At 42.9% G+C, this 18,792-nt stretch overlaps 1 protein-coding gene across 10 annotated transcripts in view; it reads left to right on the forward strand.

The window, feature by feature from the left end:
* Positions 1 to 17,951, forward strand: part of RALBP1 (ralA binding protein 1) — a 62,065-nt gene extending 44,114 nt beyond the window's left edge. For all 10 annotated transcript variants that reach the window (XM_074022930.1, XM_045377846.3, XM_074022929.1 and 7 more), the window contains 7 exons: positions 3,126 to 3,475; positions 5,506 to 5,667; positions 6,590 to 6,721; positions 11,351 to 11,458; positions 13,920 to 14,041; positions 14,288 to 14,411; positions 16,008 to 17,951. In XM_074022930.1, coding sequence (XP_073879031.1) covers positions 3,126 to 3,475; positions 5,506 to 5,667; positions 6,590 to 6,721; positions 11,351 to 11,458; positions 13,920 to 14,041; positions 14,288 to 14,411; positions 16,008 to 16,274 — 1,265 coding nt within the window. In that variant the 3' untranslated portion in view covers positions 16,275 to 17,951. The remainder of the gene's footprint in view (positions 1 to 3,125; positions 3,476 to 5,505; positions 5,668 to 6,589; positions 6,722 to 11,350; positions 11,459 to 13,919; positions 14,042 to 14,287; positions 14,412 to 16,007) is intronic.
* Positions 17,952 to 18,792: the final 841 nt, after the last annotated feature.

Genomic DNA, 18,792 nt, shown 5'->3' on the forward strand with positions numbered 1-18,792 from the left:
AGGTGCAGTAGCTCATGCCTGTAGTCCCGGCACTTTGGGAAGCTGAGGCAGGCAGATTGTGAGGTCAGGAGATTGAGACCATCCTGGCCAACATGGTGAAACCCTGTCTCTACTAAAATACAAAAAATTAGCCAGGCGTGGGGGCGTGCGCCTGTAGTCCCAGCTACTTGGGAGGCTGAGGCAGGGGAATAGCTTGAACCCAAGAGGTGGAGGTTACAATGAGCCAAGATCATGGCACTGCACTCTAGCCTGGAGACAGAGCAAGACTCCATCTCAAAAAAAAAAAAAGAATAATATACCGAATTGATTCTTTAAACATTTAAACATTAATAATGTAAGTTGCTTCTCTCACATGGTCTTAGTAGCCATGAATTAGTTTTGTTTTAGGTAAAAGTTTCTCTGAAAATTTTCTACAGCTTTGTTCAAAGGATTCTTTTTGTCTCTGACCTACTTTTTAATGTCTGCATTTTTTTGGAAATTCAGTCATAGAACTCCTCTTCTCTGTGTGTAAAGCATTCAGATTGAGCTGCTGCCCATATTGCAACAGCTGGGGGCTGAGCTCCTGCTCTGTTGAGTTCTGGGTTTATTCTCTAACCTGTGGCAGAGTGCTGTAGTCAGCCCAACTTATACTACTGTCATGGACAGTGCTGCTAATAACACTGCTTTTTGCTAGAGATGTTAGTTCTCACTTATTCATTTTAAGACCTTTTGCTGGAAGTTTTAGTTCTTGCTTATCTAATTTTAAACGAATATGAAAGACAATTTAAGTGATTTTATACATTTTAATTTACTCATCTACATTTTCTTGTATTTTTTGCATTAAAGTGTACCCGTATGCTCTGTCTTTCTGTGGAACACTTTATTTGTAGTGTCCAATTTTTAAAAGAAAAACATTTTGATAACAGTTTTGGAATAATGGCAAACCAAACACACATTCTAATTGTCTACTTGTACAGTTTGTTGGGTAGGTACTGCAGGGGGGAGAATTAAATATACATGAGGAAGAGAAAAAATCTTTGCCAAGAATTTCAGTTATTATCACTTATGGTTTACCCATATTGTCATTAAAAGTAAGAAAATGGGAGTTATTTTCTAATTTTCTGTCACAAAATAAAGATTATCTAAAAATAATAGTGTTATTTTTGTATTTTGTTATTGATTTTATTTTGTCAATACTGGGTAAGTTACAGATTTATCATAATGTCATTAAAAGATTTTCACAAAGGATAAAGAATGCCAAAGTCCAGATGTAAGCACCATATTCACCCTCAAGTGCTGTCCAGCTTAGATGGCATTTACCCATAGGAACTGTCAGCGTTAATTTGTAGTTTGTTTCACATAATTGGCTGAAAGTGTTAAGTATTAAAAACAACAAAAAACTACTTTGTGTTCTTCTGAGCAATCACTGTCACTAAATTACGTCCCTTAATACAGATCGTACTAAAGACTTAAAATCTCATGTAATGTTTGAAAATCGTTTGCTTTAGTTTCCTTTTGTTCAATAAGCAAAACAATTTGATCTTAGCAACCTAAACCTTTTTTTGTTCCAGCTCTGTTCAGATTAAGGTTATGCTTAAAGAATCCAAACTTTAAAGTAGAAATTAGTTGGGGATTATTTAATGGAGAATATTTTCAAAGTGGTTTTTTGGGTAGCTCATTCACCCTTTGCAGTTATAGTACAATATTTACACATAAAAAAGTAATTTACCCACAACTTTTTGGAACATATTTAGGTATGCTAAGCTGCAGTTTTTGTTGTCAGGCTTGTGAATTGTTAGAAAAAGCAGTTGGCTGCCTATGTAGAGCAGGACTTACACTTGGAATGTAGTTTAATTTTTGTCTGACTTTTTACCTTTTTAAAATTTTTTTCCCTTGAGACAGAGTCTTGCTTTTCGCCCAGGCTGGAATACAATAGTGTGATCTCAGCTCACTGCAACCTCCACCTCCTGGGTTCAAGCAGTTCTCCTGCCTCAGCCTCCTGAGTAGCTGGGAGTACAGGCACCCGCCACCACGCCTGGTTAATTTTTGTATTTTTAGTAGAGACAGGGTTTCACCATGTTGGCCAGGCTGGTCTTGAACTCCCTACCTCAGGTGATCCACCTGCCTCTGCCTCCCAAAGTGCTGGGATTACAGGTGTGAGCCACCATGTGATGTTTTTACGTTGAAAACAAATTCCTGAATTGATGGGCATATTTGCTTAATATATCCGTGGTTGCTTTGACTTTTGTTCTGACTGTTGAGCTTTTCAATTATCATTTTACTTTTGGTTAAATTCACTTTTGAAGTTAGTTTTTTGTTTTTTTGGGTTTCTTTGTTTTTTTTTTTTTAGGTAGAGTCTTGCTCTGCCACCCAAACTGGAGTGCAGTGGCGTGATCTCGGCTCACTGCAACCTCTGCCTCCCAGGTTCAAGTGATTCTCCTGCCTCAGCCTCCCAAGTAGCTGGGACTACAGGCACCCACCACCACGCCTGGCTAATTTTTATATTTTTAGTAGAGACAGGGTTTCACCATGTTAGCCAGGCTGGTCTTGGACTCCTGACCTCAAGTAATCCTCCTGCCTTGGCCTCCCAAAGTGCTGGGATTACAGGTGTGATCCACAGCACCTGGCCTATTTTTAATTAATTTTTTAATTTTTTGAGACAGTGTCTTACTCTGTTGCCCAGGCTGGAATACAGTGGTGCAATTATGGCTCACTGCAGCCTCAACCTCCCAGGCTCAATTGTTCATCCCAACTCAGCCTCCCAAAGAACTTGGACTACAGGTGCACGCCACCGTGCACGGCTAATTTTTGTATTTTTTGTAGAGACGGGTTTTGACCATGTTGTCCAGCTAGTCTCGAACTCCTGGGCTCAAGTGATCTGCCTGCCTCAGCCTTCCAAAGTGCTGGGATTACATGTGTGACCCACTGTGCCCAGCCAGTGTAGTCTTACATGTTGGTGTTTAGAGAGAAATTGTACGACCTTTGGGCAGATAAATATTTCATAACAAGAGGTTTGTTATTGGTCAGGTTGCTGTTCTCAGATCTGCAGATCTGCCTAGCAAGGGTGGGTGTAATGGTAAAGAAAGCTTGTATGTTTGATTTTCTTTTCTCCGTATCTTCTCTCTTCTGAATTTGAATGTTTTAAGGAATTAAATCAAAGGTGGATGAGCTAAAAGCAGCCTATGACCGGGAGGAGTCTACAAACTTGGAAGAATATGAGCCTAACACTGTAGCCAGTTTGCTGAAGCAGTATTTGCGAGACCTTCCAGAGAATTTGCTTACCAAAGAGCTTATGCCCAGATTTGAAGAGGCTTGTGGGAGGACCACGGAGACTGAGAAAGTGCAGGAATTCCAGCGTTTACTCAAAGAACTGCCAGAATGTAACTATCTTCTGATTTCTTGGCTCATTGTGCACATGGACCATGTCATCGCAAAGGAACTGGAAACAAAAATGAATATACAGAACATTTCTATAGTGCTCAGCCCAACCGTGCAGGTACATGGTCTTCTCTACACGCATACCCTCTGGTCCTGACACTGCGGGACTGGGGTAATTTTCTGTTGCTCAGTCACATGTAAAGCAGTGAACCTGAGAAGACAGGTGATGGATTAGCTTGAATACAGGTCTTTTCCTTTCATAGTTTGGACAGTGTTGGTGTAAAAGATAATGCATATACTTGCCCTTTAGCTTGTAGTGATGTAATTTGAATGTGGTACAGTCTTTGATGTGGGTTTATAAACAAGGTCTGATGACAAGGATCCTTCATTAGTGGAGGAGGAGCCCATGGCATCTACAGTTACAGAGTTCATGTGTAGAATTTGAGAGATGCCAGTTATTTCATCAGTAGCGTTATTGCTTCATTATATCACAGACACACATCAAACTCAGGCACAAAGGGACCTAACGTTAATTCGTTTGGTTGAAGATGTAGCCTGAGGATTTCAGTGTGTTAATTGGTATCTTTTTACGACATATATACTTGACTTTCCTTTATTGCTGCTCAGTTGGTGCTGTCATAGAGTATATGTTTTCTTTTAATTAGAGTTAATGATATTTTACTCAGGCCAATAAAAAGGGAGATGATAAGTTATATTTATTATCTTAAGCCCTGTTTTTGGCCAGTAGTCTGAGTCACCGTAAATCACTGTCACTGTTATTAGAGTGTTTTTTTATTTACTAAAGAGTCTTTCAGTCAGGCAGTGGCTCACACCTTTAATGCGAGCACTTCAGGAGCATGGCAGGAGGATAGCTAGAGGCCAGGAGTGCAGCCTACGCAACATAGCAAGACCCCGTCTCTACAAAAAAATAAAAAATTAGCTGGGTGTGGTAGCATGTATGTATAGTCCTAGTTACTTGGCAGACTGAGGTAGGAGGATTGCTTGAGCCCAGCAGTGAGCTATGATCATCCCACTCTACTCCTCTCTGAGTGACAGAGCAAAATTCTATCTCTAAAAAATACTCTTCTGTTATTCATTGGTTACACTTTGAAAGCAAAATGTTTCTCAGATTTTAGTTTGATCATTCATATTAGGATTTCAGGATCTGGTAAATATTACATTGATACTTAATATTACTATAATATAATAGAGATGGTTGTATCATAGAAGAGTCAAGTGTGTTGTAAGAGTAAGTTTTAGGTAGGAAGTAATTTCTTGTAGTAGCTTTTCAGCCAACCTAATGCCCTGGTCTCCTAGCATGTGAACATCCACACTTAAATGCTGGCTGTGTCCAGGTATTTGTTTCTGGAGTGAGGGCTTTCAACCTCAACCCAGTTTTACTGCTGTGGTGCTCTCACTTCCCTCACGGTCCTCATTCAGCCCATTGTAGCTGTTAAAATATCTCAAAGTAAGTTCAAAATAAAGAACATAAGATGTTTTAGCTGGGCATGGTGGCTCATGCCTGTAATCGCAGCACTTTGGGAAGCTGAGGTGGGTAGATCATTTGAGGTCAGTAGTTCGAGACCAGCCTGGCCAACATGGTGAAACCCCATCTCTACTGAAAATACAAAAAAATCAATCAGGCGTGGTGGCGCACACCTGTAATCCCAGCTTACCAGAGAGGCTGAGGCAGGAAAATCGCTTGAACCCATGAGGTGGAGCTTGCAGTGAGCTGAGATTGTGCCACAGTACTCTAGCCTGGGCTACAGAGCGAGACTCCATCTCAAAACAAAAAAACAAAACAATACTCAAAAAAACATAAGGTGTTTTAATCAGTTAATACTGTAGTGATAGAAAAAAAAAACAAATGAATGGGCATCAGCTTCTCTATCCTTTTCTTGGTTTTTTTTTTTCCTCTTCAATTCTTTCTGGTGCTTGAATACATGATTTAACTCATATTTTATGAGTCTTCTTCTTAAATTGACCATTTTCTTCTTAAATTGACCATTAACTAGCAAAGACTGTGTTGTCAGTACTGGGTAGAATTTTCTTTATGTGTCCAGGATTAAAGGATATATTATGTTAGACACAAATAACTGAAATAGAATGATAATTTTAATGGTTTTCTTGTAAATCTTTTTTTCTTAGATTAGCAATCGAGTCCTGTATGTGTTTTTCACACATGTGCAAGAACTCTTTGGAAATGTGGTACTAAAGCAAGTGACGAAACCTCTGCGATGGTCTAACATGGCCACGATGCCCACACTGCCAGAGACCCAGGCGGGCATCAAGGAGGAGATCAGGAGACAGGTGTGTGCACCCTGCCTGCCACAGCCTGCGTCTGCATTGGCCATTGTGGAGTCCAGTGGTGATGGGCTCTTGTTTCCTGAGCACTTTCTGTGTGTCTGGAGCTATGTGAGGCACACTGAAGTCAGAAATTCCCATCTGGTACTGTTTCATGCTGAATAAGTCGGAATACCATGGTGGAAAGAGCATAGTTTTTGGAATCAAAAGACCTGGCTTTAAATTCTTGCTCTGCTCTCAGTTATAACTGATTTTAGGCGAATTCTTAACCACCTTAAGCGCTGGTGTTCTTGCTTTAAAATGGGCCCTCTTAAAGGATTGGTGTGAAGATTTTGCCACAAATGAGACAATACATGAAACAGGCCAGGCACGCTGTAAATAGTCTAAAAATGTTTGCTTTTTCTGGACAAGGTTGCTGTCATCAGCCATATTTTATAGATAAGAATATTAAAATTTGGGGAAGTTAAGTAACATGATTATTTATTATAGACCCAAGAGTTGAGCCCAAATCCTGGGCGTTTTTACTATGTTATTTTGATGGAAGTAACCATGCCGTGTTTGTGTGGGTGTGTGTAATCAAGACTAAATAAGAAAGTTAATTACATTTGATTATTTATTTGCATGCACTTTATCAAACCCCTGCTTGCTTTTCCTCCCTTGTGTCTGCCGTGAGCTCCCAGTTCTTACTAGTTAATGATGATGACATTGGAGATGGGGATGTTAAGTATTATTGAACCAATACAAATTAGCGAATAATTCATTGGCAAAACAGTAAGAATGATTTTTCAATCATATCAGTGCCATTATTTTACTCTAATGAAATAAAGGATAATTGAAAAATAGTTGATTCTTCATCTTTAGAAATTGCATGTGTTGTTTAAGATAAGAGGATATGGAATGCAACTTAGTGTGTGGCATTGCTTTCTAGGAGTTTCTTTTGAATTGTTTACATCGAGATCTGCAGGGCGGGATAAAGGATTTGTCTAAAGAAGAAAGATTATGGGAAGTACAAAGAATTTTGACAGCCCTCAAAAGAAAACTCAGAGAAGCTAAAAGACAGGTGGGTTACTAGTTTGATACCTAATGTTTATAATAGAACGTGTTGGAGTCTTTTATGTCCTTTATGTGCTCTTTGAAGTATTTTCTTTCTTTCCTTTTTCTTTTGATATTGACCAGGCTGGTCTCAAACTCTTGGCCTCAAGTAATCCTCCCACCTCGGCCTCCCCCAAAGTGCTGGGATTACAGGCATGAGCCACCACGCCCAGCCCAAGTTCTTTCTTTTAAGAATATTATAGATAATGTCACTTGAAGTGAACTTCTCTGGTGGGAAATTTATTCACTAAAATGTTTCTAGTCCTGTATTATTGATATTGCAGCCTGGTGTCAGTCACATGTTTCAATGTAATCTAGAACGTTTTTTTAATTTTTTTTGAGACAGGATCTCGCTCTGTCACCCAGGCTGGAGTGCAATGGCATGATAATGGTTCACTGTAGCCTCGACCTCCTGGGCTCAAGGGATCCTCCTACCTCAGCGTTCTGAGTACTGAGTAGGTGGGCCTACAGGTGTGTGCCACCATGCTCAGCTGATTTTTTATTGCTTGTAGAAATGGGGTCTTGTTATGTTGCCCAGGCTGGTCTCAAACTTCTGGGCTCAAGCAGTCCTCCCACCTCCCAAAGTGCTGGGATTATAGGCATAAGCCACCATGCCTGGCCTAGAAAGTTTTGTTTTAATTAAAAATGAATTTACTAAAAAATGTGTCATTTCCTGCTCGGTTATACCTGTAAACAAGGCTTTCTGCAGATGAGAAGCAGGCTGGATGGTGACACACCTTCGGGGACTGCTGGAATTTGAGGCATTTAGTATCAGCTCTTTGGAAATGTAGTGATGAGGGTTGCCTGGAAGGTCCTGAAGATCAGGAGAGATTCTATTTATGTAATAAGAAGAAGAGGGGCATGCAGTACCTGATGAGTTTAGGGTACACCAGTCAGACTTTTGAGTTCCCTCTTGTTTAGTGTGTGTTGCTTGGTTCTGGGACTGTGAGTGGACCAGCCACAGCAACAGTAAAATCCCAGATCTCTGGATCACCTTAAAATCCACATTGCAGATCCACTGCAGCATCTAAACAGCACATCCAAGGATCATTAGTTAGCCCTTGCCTGAATTGGGGAACATGATAGTAGGTCTCTGTTGTGGTTGTGTTAAAAAGACAAAGGCAACCTGAGTCCTTCTGTTTCTTTGAGGTTAGAGATTTGTATTCATGTGGAGGATAGCTTTGTGAGACGGGCGCATTCGTGGAACTTTTCCACGGCACTCCGGGGTATGGAATCTAGCGGAAGCCCTCTGCGTGTTTTCCTTCTTTCCCTAGCTCACCAGGTTCTCTCTCTCTTGCTTCCTTTACCTGTTTTTTGTTGTTGTTGTTGCTGTTAAAAATTTCCCTTCATGTCTCAGCCTAGAATTAGGTATTAGAGACGGACCACTCAGGCTTCAGGGGCAAATTGTAATTGTTAATCATACGGCATTGCCAGTCAGCCTTTAAATGAAGAGTCCCCTGACTGACCTAGGACAGGGCTGATGGAGGTTTGGCTTTCGTTTATCTTGCTTCTACATCTCGCTCAGATAAAGGAATCATGATATAGCAGCCAGAGCCAATATAAGAAGGGATGGATTAACTTTGCTTTACCGATTTTCCCGATGCTGTGTTTTCACGCCAGCTCATTAATTCACAAAGTGCACAAAAGATTCCACAAAAGTCTAATGTATTTTTATGTATTAGCAATGCACAATTAGATACTGAAACTAAAAAAAAAAAAAGAGACCTAAATAAATGGAGAGATAAATCATGCATGTGGTACAGAAGATTCAATGTCGTTAAGATGTTAGATTTTCCCAAATTTCAACTTTGAGGAACAAATGACTTTTAAAGAAAGAAGTAACTTATATTAACAGACTAAAAACAAGAGAAACCCACAACATCATATCAGTAGATGCAGAAAAAGATTTGGTAGAATTCAGTACTTATTCATGATAAAACTCCCAGCAGATAACTTTCTCATCCTGATGAAGTACATCTACAAAGAATCTACAGTTATCATACTTAATAGTGAAAGACTAAATGCTTACCCTAAGATTGGTGTACACTGCAGGGATTTCTGCTCTTACCACCTCTATTCAGCATCGTACTGGATGTTCTAGCCAGTGCAGTAAAGCAAGAAAAAAGACATGCATATTGGAGAGAAATAAATTTTTATTCTTGGATAACATGATTATCTGCCGAGACCAGCGCAGTCGGGGAGACCCTAACCCAGCGGCAGTAGAGGAATTAAAGACACACACACAGAAATATAGAGGTGTGGAGTGGGAAATCAGGGGTCTCACAGCCTTCAGAGCTGAGAGCCTCGAACAGAGATTTACCCACGTATTTATTGACAGCAAGCCAGTGATAAGCATTGTTTCTATAGATTATAGATTAACTACAAGTATTCCTTATGGGAAATAAAGGGATGGTCCGAAGTAAAGGGATGGGCTCTGGCTAGTTATCTGCAGCAGGAGCATGTTCTTAAGGCACAGATCGCTCATGCTATTGTTTGTGGTTCAGGAACCCCTTTAAGCGATTTTCCGCCCTGGGTGGGCCAGGTGTTCCTTGCCCTCATTCCAGTAAACCCACAACCTTCAGCGAGGGCATCGTGTCCATTACGAACTGTCACAGTGCTGCAGAGATTTTGTTTATGGCCACTTTTGGGGCCAGTTTATGGCCAGATTGTGGGGGCCTATCCCCAACAATTATCTACATATAAAATCCTAAGGAATCTACAGAAAAAGAACTAATCAGTGAGTTTAGCAAGGTTGTAGGTTACAAGATCAGATACACAAATGTCTACTGTATATCTATATATTAGAAATGCACAACTGGATATTAAACCTCAAAAAAAAAAAAACCTAAATAAATGGAGAGAGACATCATGCATGTGGAACAGAAGATTCAATATCGTTAAGATGTTAGGTTTTCCCAAACTGATCCGTGGGTCCAGTCCCAATCAAAATCCAGACAGATGGTATTTGTGAAAATGAATAAGCTCTTCTAAAATGTATGTGGAAATACAAATGACCTAGAATAGGTAAACAGTTTTGAAGAAGAACATAACCGGAAGATTGGAGGACTCATACTACCTGATTTCAAGACTTGCTACAAAGCTGCAGTTAATTGAGACCATAGGTATTGGATACGGATACACATACAGAATAGAAAGTTCAGAAGTCGACCTACACATATATGGGCAATTACTTTTTAATGAAGATACTAAAATAATTCAGTGGGGAAGGGATATTCTTTTCAACAAATAGCACGGGAACAGATGCAAAGAAAAGAAAAACTTTACCCATACAACATATGCAAAAAATAGCTTGAAATGAATCATAAACTAACACTAAAAAAGCTTCCAGAAGAAAAAAAAAACAGGAAAAGATCTTACTGACCTTGGCTTAGGCAGTAATTTCCTAAATAGGACACAAAACCTATTATAAACTATAAAAGAAAAATTTGATAAATTGAATTTCATCAAAAATTTAAAAACATGATCTTCAAAAGGTATTAAGAAAATAAATATCCAAGCCAGAAGCTGTGACAAAATATTTGCAAAAAGCTTGTGTCTGATAAAGGATGTGAATTTTTTTTTAAAAGATGTTTACAGTTTAATAAGAAAGCAACCAATTTTTAAAAGGCAAAAATTTGAACAAATACTTTACCAAAGATCATATATAGATGACAAATAAGCACATGCAAAGACTCTCACCATCATCAGTCATTAAGGAAATACAGATTAAAAGTACTCTGAGATAACAGCATACATCAGCTAGAATAGGTTGCTCTTGGTAATGCAAAATGGTGTAGCCATTTTGAAAAACAGCTTGGCAGTTTCTTATAAAGTTAAACATACTGTTACTTACCATAGCACCCAGCCTTCCCACTCCTAGGTATTTATCTAAGAGAAGAAAGCATTTGCCCTCACAAGGCACGTGCGAAATGTTCCTAACAGCTCCAGTTACAATAGCTTACAACTAGAAGCAACCCCAATGTCCATCAGTTGGTGAATGGATAAACAAATCGGCGTACATTTATTCCATGGCATATTGCTCAGCAACTGCTGATACAGACAACCAAGTAAATGAATCTTAAAAGCATTGTGCTAAGTGAAAGAAGCCAGATAATCACATTACTTACTGATTGATTCCATTATGAAACTCAAGGAAAGGAAAAACTGCAGCGATGGAGACCAGGACAGGGGCTGCCAGATGTCGGCGGATGGTGGAGGAGCCCAAGGGCACTTTGGCGATGGAAATGTTCTAGAGCATGATGGTGGTGCTGGTTCCTTATGTTTGTGAACACTAAATTCTGTGCTCAAGATTTACACTCCTGACCACATGCTCCTAAGTATTACATAGGTAATTTCTGTGGAAGAGTACCAGAAATGGCAAGTACATTCACCAGAATTGAATATTTTTGACAGTGCAGGCACAGACTAAGATTTCCATGTTATATTCCAAGCCCAGTTACCAAATGCCCATCCAGCTAGATGGTTCATCTGACTGTTACTGTTTCCATTCTAGGAAATGAGAAGGAAACGTGTGAATTTGTTGAATCTGTGTTACACATAGGCTGAGCAGTTCTTTTTTATTTGTCCCACTTGACAGGAGTGTGAAACCAAGATTGCACAAGAGATAGCCAGTCTTTCAAAAGAGGATGTTTCCAAAGAAGAGATGAATGAAAATGAAGAAGTTATAAATATTCTCCTGGCTCAGGTAACCTAAAATCTTTTTCTATTTTTCTTTTTTGTTTTTGAGACGAAGTCTCACTGTTGTCCCCCAGGCTGGAGTGCGTCGAAGCGGGTCTCAGCTCACTGCAGCCTCCGCCCCCCGGGTTCAAGCGGTTCTCCTGCCTTGGCCCCCCAAGTAGCTGGGATCACAGGCACCTGCCACCACGCCCAGCTAATTTTTGTGTTTTTAGTGGAGACGGGGTTTCACCATGTTGGCCAGGCTGGTCTAGAACTCCTGACCTCAGGTGACCCACCAGCCTCAGCCTCCCAAAGTGCTGGGATTACAGGCGTGAGCCACTGCGCCCGGCCTGCAAGGCTCTTAATGGTCATTTAAACATAACTTGAGAAGCTCTAGTACAGATGTGAATATTTTAACCAAAATTATAAAGTGATTTTGAGGGCCTGTGTCTGTTTTATTTGTCCCTTCCTTTATGTTGTGTTTGTTAAAATGTTCGGTTATGGCGAAAGAAACGACCTTATATTCACTAATGTCTCCTTGCTGGGCATTGTTCTAGATGCTTAATCTCATTTGGTCTACACACAGGTCTGAATTATCGGCCTTTTCCCTCATTTCCAGATTAGTGGTACTTGTTCCATATTAATGAGATCAGACTTTTAAAAATATTTTAAAAACCGTTGTTCCTAACATTACAAAGTCTGGGATCCTTGAAATGTTAGGTACAGATTTTTTCTAATAGTTGTTGCTAATAACACCTTTTAGATATTTTGATTTTATTCTTTGCAGGTTAAAGTCAATTGTTGGAGGCAAATTGTCTTATCAGTCCTTCACTGATTTAACAGATATCCCCTTTTGTGCCTCCTGTATTCCAGGCATAGAGCTGAAGATGAGCTCATTTCTTTCTGTATTTCTCAAGTCTGCCTCACTTTGTTCTGGAAATTGCCAGAGTTTAACCAGAAAGGAATGAAGTTCTAGGCTCTGACAACATTGTGTCTGGGGTTCCAGAAACTCATGTGGTTTCCCTAAAGCCCAATAGGTTTCAGTCCTTCTCTGTCACCTCTGACACATGTGTTGTTTGCCTCACAGAGCACACAACTGTTTTCCCTGAGGAGAGGATGAAGTCCCAGGTTATGCCTTTGTTTCAGGGTTCTTCGGTCTGGTGTTGGTTGGAATGTTAGCTTTAGTAGGTGTGGAGAGGTACAGGAAGTCCCAGGTTATGCCTTTGTTTCAGGGTTCTTCGGTCTGGTGTGGGTTGGAAGGTTAGCTTTAGTAGGTGTGCAGAGGCACGGGAAAGACATCTGTGTGTTCAGAAGCATTTGGGCAGTGCTGTGCCCTTCGCTTCCAGGGGAGAGGTTCCCAGCGCCGTTGGTGTTTGTGGGTGGTTCATTTTGGCACGTGACCATGGTGAGTAGTTACCTTCTCAGCACCTGCTCGTCTGGAAAGAACGTCTGTCCCCAGCTTCTCATCCCCACAGCCACCTTCCGCTACTCTCCTAAGTTCTGTCTGCCTTGCTGCTTTTCTCTAGGTCGGAGGGGCTCGCTAGATCTTGGGCAGATAGTGATTTTTTCCCCATTCTTTTAATAAGACTGATGATCTTACAATCTTAGAAATGGATATTCTGGTAAAGCAGAATATTATTTAAATACCTTTGGGCCAGGCACGGTGGCTCACGTCTGTAATCCTAGCACTTTGGGAGGCTGAGGCGGGCGGATCACCTGAGGTCAGGAGTTCGAGACCAGCCTGGCCAACATGGCGAAACCTTGTCTGTACTAAAAATACAAAAATTAGCCAAGCGTGATGGCAGGCGCCTGTAGTCCCAGCTACTCAGTGGCTGAGGCGGGAGAATCACTTGAACCCGGGAGGCGAAGGTTGGAGTGAGCCTAGATTGCGCCACTGCACTCCAGCCTGGGTGACAGAGTGAGACTCTGTCTCAAAAAAAAAAAAAAAAAACAAAAAAACCTGAGGACTTTACAGAGGATGGTGGCTTATGGAAAGGTTGAAAACTTTGTGATGGTCTTCCCTTCACACTGATCTGCCTTAAAGGTGACACTGACGCCAGCCAGACATCTCTTGGATCCTTCTTTTCCTAGTGACCCCATCAGAGGTCACCATGGCCCTACATATGTCTGCTTTCCTGAGACATGGGGAGGCATTAAGAGTGGGAAGCCAAAGCCAGTTTCATCCCTCAAGCCCTGGCTCCTCCCTGTGTGGTGGCCTCACAGGGGCCTTCGCAGGAGGAGGATATGGGGTTCCTGTGTGGCATTTTGTTATTGAGAAAAATCTAGTCATTTCCCCAAAATAACTTTACCTTTTCTCCAAGAAGCCGTTTCTTGACCCTAATGAGATAGGATGTCTTTGGTTGTGCAGGACATAACTTGTGTTCAGCACTCAGTGGGGCTCAAGAATTCAGGGCAACATGGGAGACCCCAAACAAGTGACATTTCCTGGGCTGAAACTCTGCGGTGTTCACCAGTGATCATTGTTTCAGGAGAATGAGATCCTGACTGAACAGGAGGAGCTCCTGGCCATGGAGCAGTTTCTGCGCCGGCAGATTGCCTCAGAAAAAGAAGAGATAGAACGCCTCAGAGCTGAGATTGCCGAAATTCAGAGGTAAAGGAAAGCCAAGGTTTTGAAGCTTCTGAGACTGTTTCTTTAAATATAACCATAATTGTTTTAGCTGTCAGACTTTCCTACAAAAGAATAAGGCATGTGAAGTTAATCATCTTTAAGTGTCTTATTTATTAGGTCTTAAGAATGGTGTTATATTGAGTAGAGTCATGAAAACGTCGTAAATATAAAAGGAGGTCACAGACCAGCACGCCCAGTAGCATCTTCCTTTGTCTCTCGCCTTTGCAGTCGCCAGCAGCATGGCCGAAGTGAGACTGAGGAGTACTCCTCCGAGAGCGAGAGCGAGAGTGAGGATGAGGAGGAGCTGCAGATCATTCTGGAAGACTTACAGAGACAGAACGAAGAGCTGGAAGTGAGTTTTGGGGGAAATAGGCAAAACGCGTACTAACTTTTAGAAAGTTGTAGAGACCACATATTTCCCCTCAGAATTGTCCTTCTTTTTCTCGGTCACCAGCTGGAAGGCTGAGTAGAGAAGAATTTAGGGGGACATCTCACCGAGAGTCTGTAGGACATTAGTCTGTAGCTAAGTGCTGGCCAAGCAGATGGCACCTGTGTGTCTTCCTCAGGCTGTGAAGTGGCGTTCTGTGACTTTAGTATGACACGTAGAACCTTCTCCAACCGATGTAAAGGCAGGCCTCACCTGACTGTGCCAACCTGAGCAGCTTTGAATGACCTAGTCTCTGTTCCCAGAGAAGGTGAACAGGAAAATCGGCGCTAGTGATGGAAGGAACAGTCTCCCGAGTCTCCCTGTGGGTGAAGCAAGACAGTTTCTCTTGTCCTTAGCCCGAGAAGCAGCAGGTGAGGGGAATCGGTGCTAAGAAACCAGGAGAGGCTGCACAGTGAAGAGAAGGCGGCAGAGAGAAAGGTCTAGATCACAATTTCCCTTCTTACCCCAAATAAAAGATTGTGTCCAGATATTTTGCCTAAGGATTGAGAGAAGACATCCTTTTCATAGAAAGGAATCTAAGGACAGAGGGACAGCTCTGTGTCCCTCATTTGGGTTGGCTCAGTGGCTGGTGCGAACCAGAACTACCCCCTGCATAGAAAAGCAGAATTCCACACACAGCCACTGACTCTGAGTAGGAAAACAGAATCCAGAAGTATTGTACTTGGAGTGTAGGCTGAATTGCTGTAATAAAGAGAATAACATAGTGGTCTAAACAAGATGGTGTCTCTTGTGTGGCAGGTGGTCCAGCCCATCATCCTCCACACCAGTTTTTTCCACGCGGGGTGGACTAAGTTAGCAGGGAAGGGAGAAGGCATGCCCAGTGGCCAAGGACAGGGTGCACGCGTGGCACTCGGTGCTTGTGCTTATGTCTACGCCCCTTTTGCAGAGCCTAGTCCATGCCACACCCAAGCAAGGGAAGCTGGCACCCGCCACAGAGTGGAGGCCATGGCGGGCAGGGCCGCTGCTATTCCGCGGTACCTAAACTCTGCCGAGTATGTCCAGATGATTTAGAATTGATAGTAATTTTCTATAGTTTGATTGAGTAGGACATTTCAGAATTACAGTAATGCCATTCACAAAAGACAAAGGATATTCACCTTTGAAACAAATCTAGTTTTTTATCTGATCTCTAACTCCCCTTTCTAATTGCTGCTAAAATTACTTTTATTTTCTCAAGGGCTGTTCAGAAGCCAGTTCGAAGTTATGAGTTGTCTATTTTAAACACTAGGACACTGAATTATTAAAATGACGGGTTTCGGTTGGCACATGGATGTGTCTCCCTCCAGTAACCAGGAGCGAGGTTTCCAGCCTCACATTCTGAGGAGTCACGTGGCCCTCACTGTGCACTGTGCATTCTCCCTGTGTGTGTCTTCTGTTTCACAACCCACTGACTTAAAACCAGGTTCCTCTGTAGGACGCCCTTGCTAACTGCGCTCTGCTCCTGAGAAATCGTCCTCTGACTTCCTTAAGTGGTAACTGCCCTTTCTGTCATTCCCCAAGATAAAGAACAATCATTTGAATCAAGCAATTCATGAGGAGCGCGAGGCGATCATCGAGCTGCGAGTGCAGCTGCGGCTGCTCCAGATGCAGCGGGCCAAGGCCGAGCAGCAGGCACAGGAGGACCAGGAGCCTGAGTGGCGCGGGGGTGCCGTCCAGCCGCCCAGAGACGGCGTCCTCGAGCCGAAAGCAGCTAAAGAGCAGCCAAAGGCAGGCAAGGAGCCGGCGAAGCCATCGCCCAGCAGGGACAGGAAGGAGACGTCCATCTGAGCAGCCTGCGCGGCCGTCTGGAGTCCGCGAGACTGAAAGGACCCGTGCATCTTACTGTAACCCGGGGGCCAGGCCGGCTCTCCCGCTGTACATTCTGTAAAGGTGTCTTCTCTTCTCAGACTCTTCCTCTGTCACACGTCTGACTCCTTCGCGTCAGGCTCAGGTTCCATGGGAGGACGAAGCAGTGGACACATTGTGGGCTTTAGGGACAGATGAGTTTTCCAGATAGTGTCAGCTTATTTGAAGATTAATTTTTTTTGTTAACTTAAAATAACTATTTTAACCCTTGAGTGGCTTCTTTTTAAACCAAAAATCGTCTTTCTTTGCTTTTTTATCACAGCAGAATCAGGATCTCTTTCTCATTCAAGGGGGGAACCACACCAGGTCAGCGCTGCGCCTGCTGTGGCCGCCGCGAGCCACGCCCTCCGGGATCTCTGGTACCGTCACTCTTGCTTGTGCCTTCCACACCTTCTCGGTGCAGATCCCTATGGGGGAGCTGCCTCACGTTCTCTGACTGGTCAGAGCAGCGCCTGGTGGGTGTTCCCTGGTCCACCCTCCTAACTGTCTCCTGCAGTTGTAAACCGCAGTCCATAAGCCCGAGTCACCAGGACGGCCTATCTGGCCACAGACGGGCTGCCTGTGGAGCCCGCCCACCTGCCCTGGGCAGCGCAGGCCTGCGGGGAGGAGGCCGCCCGTTCCCGCGGGTTCCTCACTGCGGGGACCAGCAAAGGCCTTCTCACTGGGTTGGTCAAAGGTAGTCACCTTGGCCTGGTGCATCCACAGAGGATGTTGCTCAAACCAGAAATCTTTTAAACGACTGACCTTCCTTAAAAACTGAATGACTCTGATTGCTTGCTTGGGCTAGAATGTACACGTCTCCTTGCCTGAATAAGCCATATATATGCTCTTAAACAAAAGTTTGAAATTATCCATATCGTCTCAGTGAACCTACTGGTGGACTGACTCCCAATTGACAAGATTGAGCAATAGAAAAAAATTCCTTTCCTTTGAATGGTAACTGTGATTCGCCCCACCCTATTTTCTTGTCTCTGGTCCATCCAATGAGACATGAGACGGATGCTCTGATGCTCTGAGGCTTCTGGGAGGCTGGGCCCTGGAGGCACGTGCTGCAGGTGCACTCTGTCAGAGTGAATAGCACCGTGAGACAGGCCAGGCTCGTGGCTCGGAAGACAAACCCCACACACACTCAAGGGGACGAAAACAAACCCCACACGAGGGCTCTCTCCTCCTCCTAGGTAGTATTTATTTTCAGCACCTGTTTGATGCAGTTTTTAATCCTCTACCTATTGCACTGTTGTGACTCGTTGGCCATTATTTGATTTTTGTACGGAAAAAAGCTTTGTTATAGAAATCAGCATACTATTTTTTTAAATCTGGAGAGAAGATATTCTGGTGACTGAAAGTATGGTCGGGTGTCAGATATAAATGTGCAAATGCCTTCTTGCTGTCCTGTCGGTCTCAGTACATTCACTTTGTAGCTGCTGGCAATATCGAAGGTTCCTTTTTTGTTTGTGTAAACTCTAATTTCTATCAAGGTGTCATGGATTTTTAAAATTAGTATTTCATTACAAATGTCTCAGCATTGGTTAACTAATTTTTGCCAGGACCATTATTGATCAAGCAAATAAATGCAACAGCCATTTGGGAAAAAGAAAAGCTTCTAGTGTTTTTGTATCCATTCTTTCTGTGAGGAGATTGAGTACTCTGCCGCTGGTGAGGAGGTGGCTGAGGCACTTCTTCAAGGCCAAGGGGGGACACAGTGTTTTGTTTTCAGCTCACCTCTTTGAGCTGTACCCCTCACCTCTGCAGACACGGGGAGAACCCCGGACCCCTGGCATGCATGCTGGCTGCGGCGCACCTCCCTTCCACGAGCCCACGCTGCTGCAGAGGGAGCCTATGTGTGTTTGCAAAACCCAGCGGACTGGGTTGGGTCTGCGGACTGAGCAGCTCCTGGCCCCGGTGGGAACTGCATACAAGTCCGCTGGCCTGGCTTGGCCCCAGGCATTGCCATTTACAGACATTTGCATTTCACACGGTAAATGAGGACTCAGCACAGCCAACCATAATTAGCATGTCTGGGATAGACTGGTCTAGAATAAAAATGAAGTTTCCATTGCTTTTTTTTGCTTTAAAAATTCCACAATTAAAGTATCTGTCATTGAAAGCTTAGACAAACAGCTGACTTCTCTGTCTTCTGTTTTGTGTAGTTAAATCTATAATGTTACATTCATATAGCTAAATTCTCCTTGATGGAAAGTCTCAGACGCCCGGATGAGGTACATTTAGCATTGGGAATCTGGAGGTACTGAGGCGTGAGGCCTGAGGTCACCTCCCGAGATGGGCTCTAGTGCAGCGTGGTCTTTTTTTTTTCACTGCAGCTGTTTCTGTGAAGAGCACACTGCTTGTTATGTGTTAGGAAATCTTAAGAACAAACACACCTTCTGTGTCCAGCCAGGCGGAGAAAGATGCAGCCTTGGCATTCTGGAGCTCTCCACGG

This window comes from Macaca fascicularis, chromosome 18 (assembly GCF_037993035.2).
Source record: "Macaca fascicularis isolate 582-1 chromosome 18, T2T-MFA8v1.1".
Taxonomy (NCBI): domain Eukaryota; kingdom Metazoa; phylum Chordata; class Mammalia; order Primates; family Cercopithecidae; genus Macaca; species Macaca fascicularis.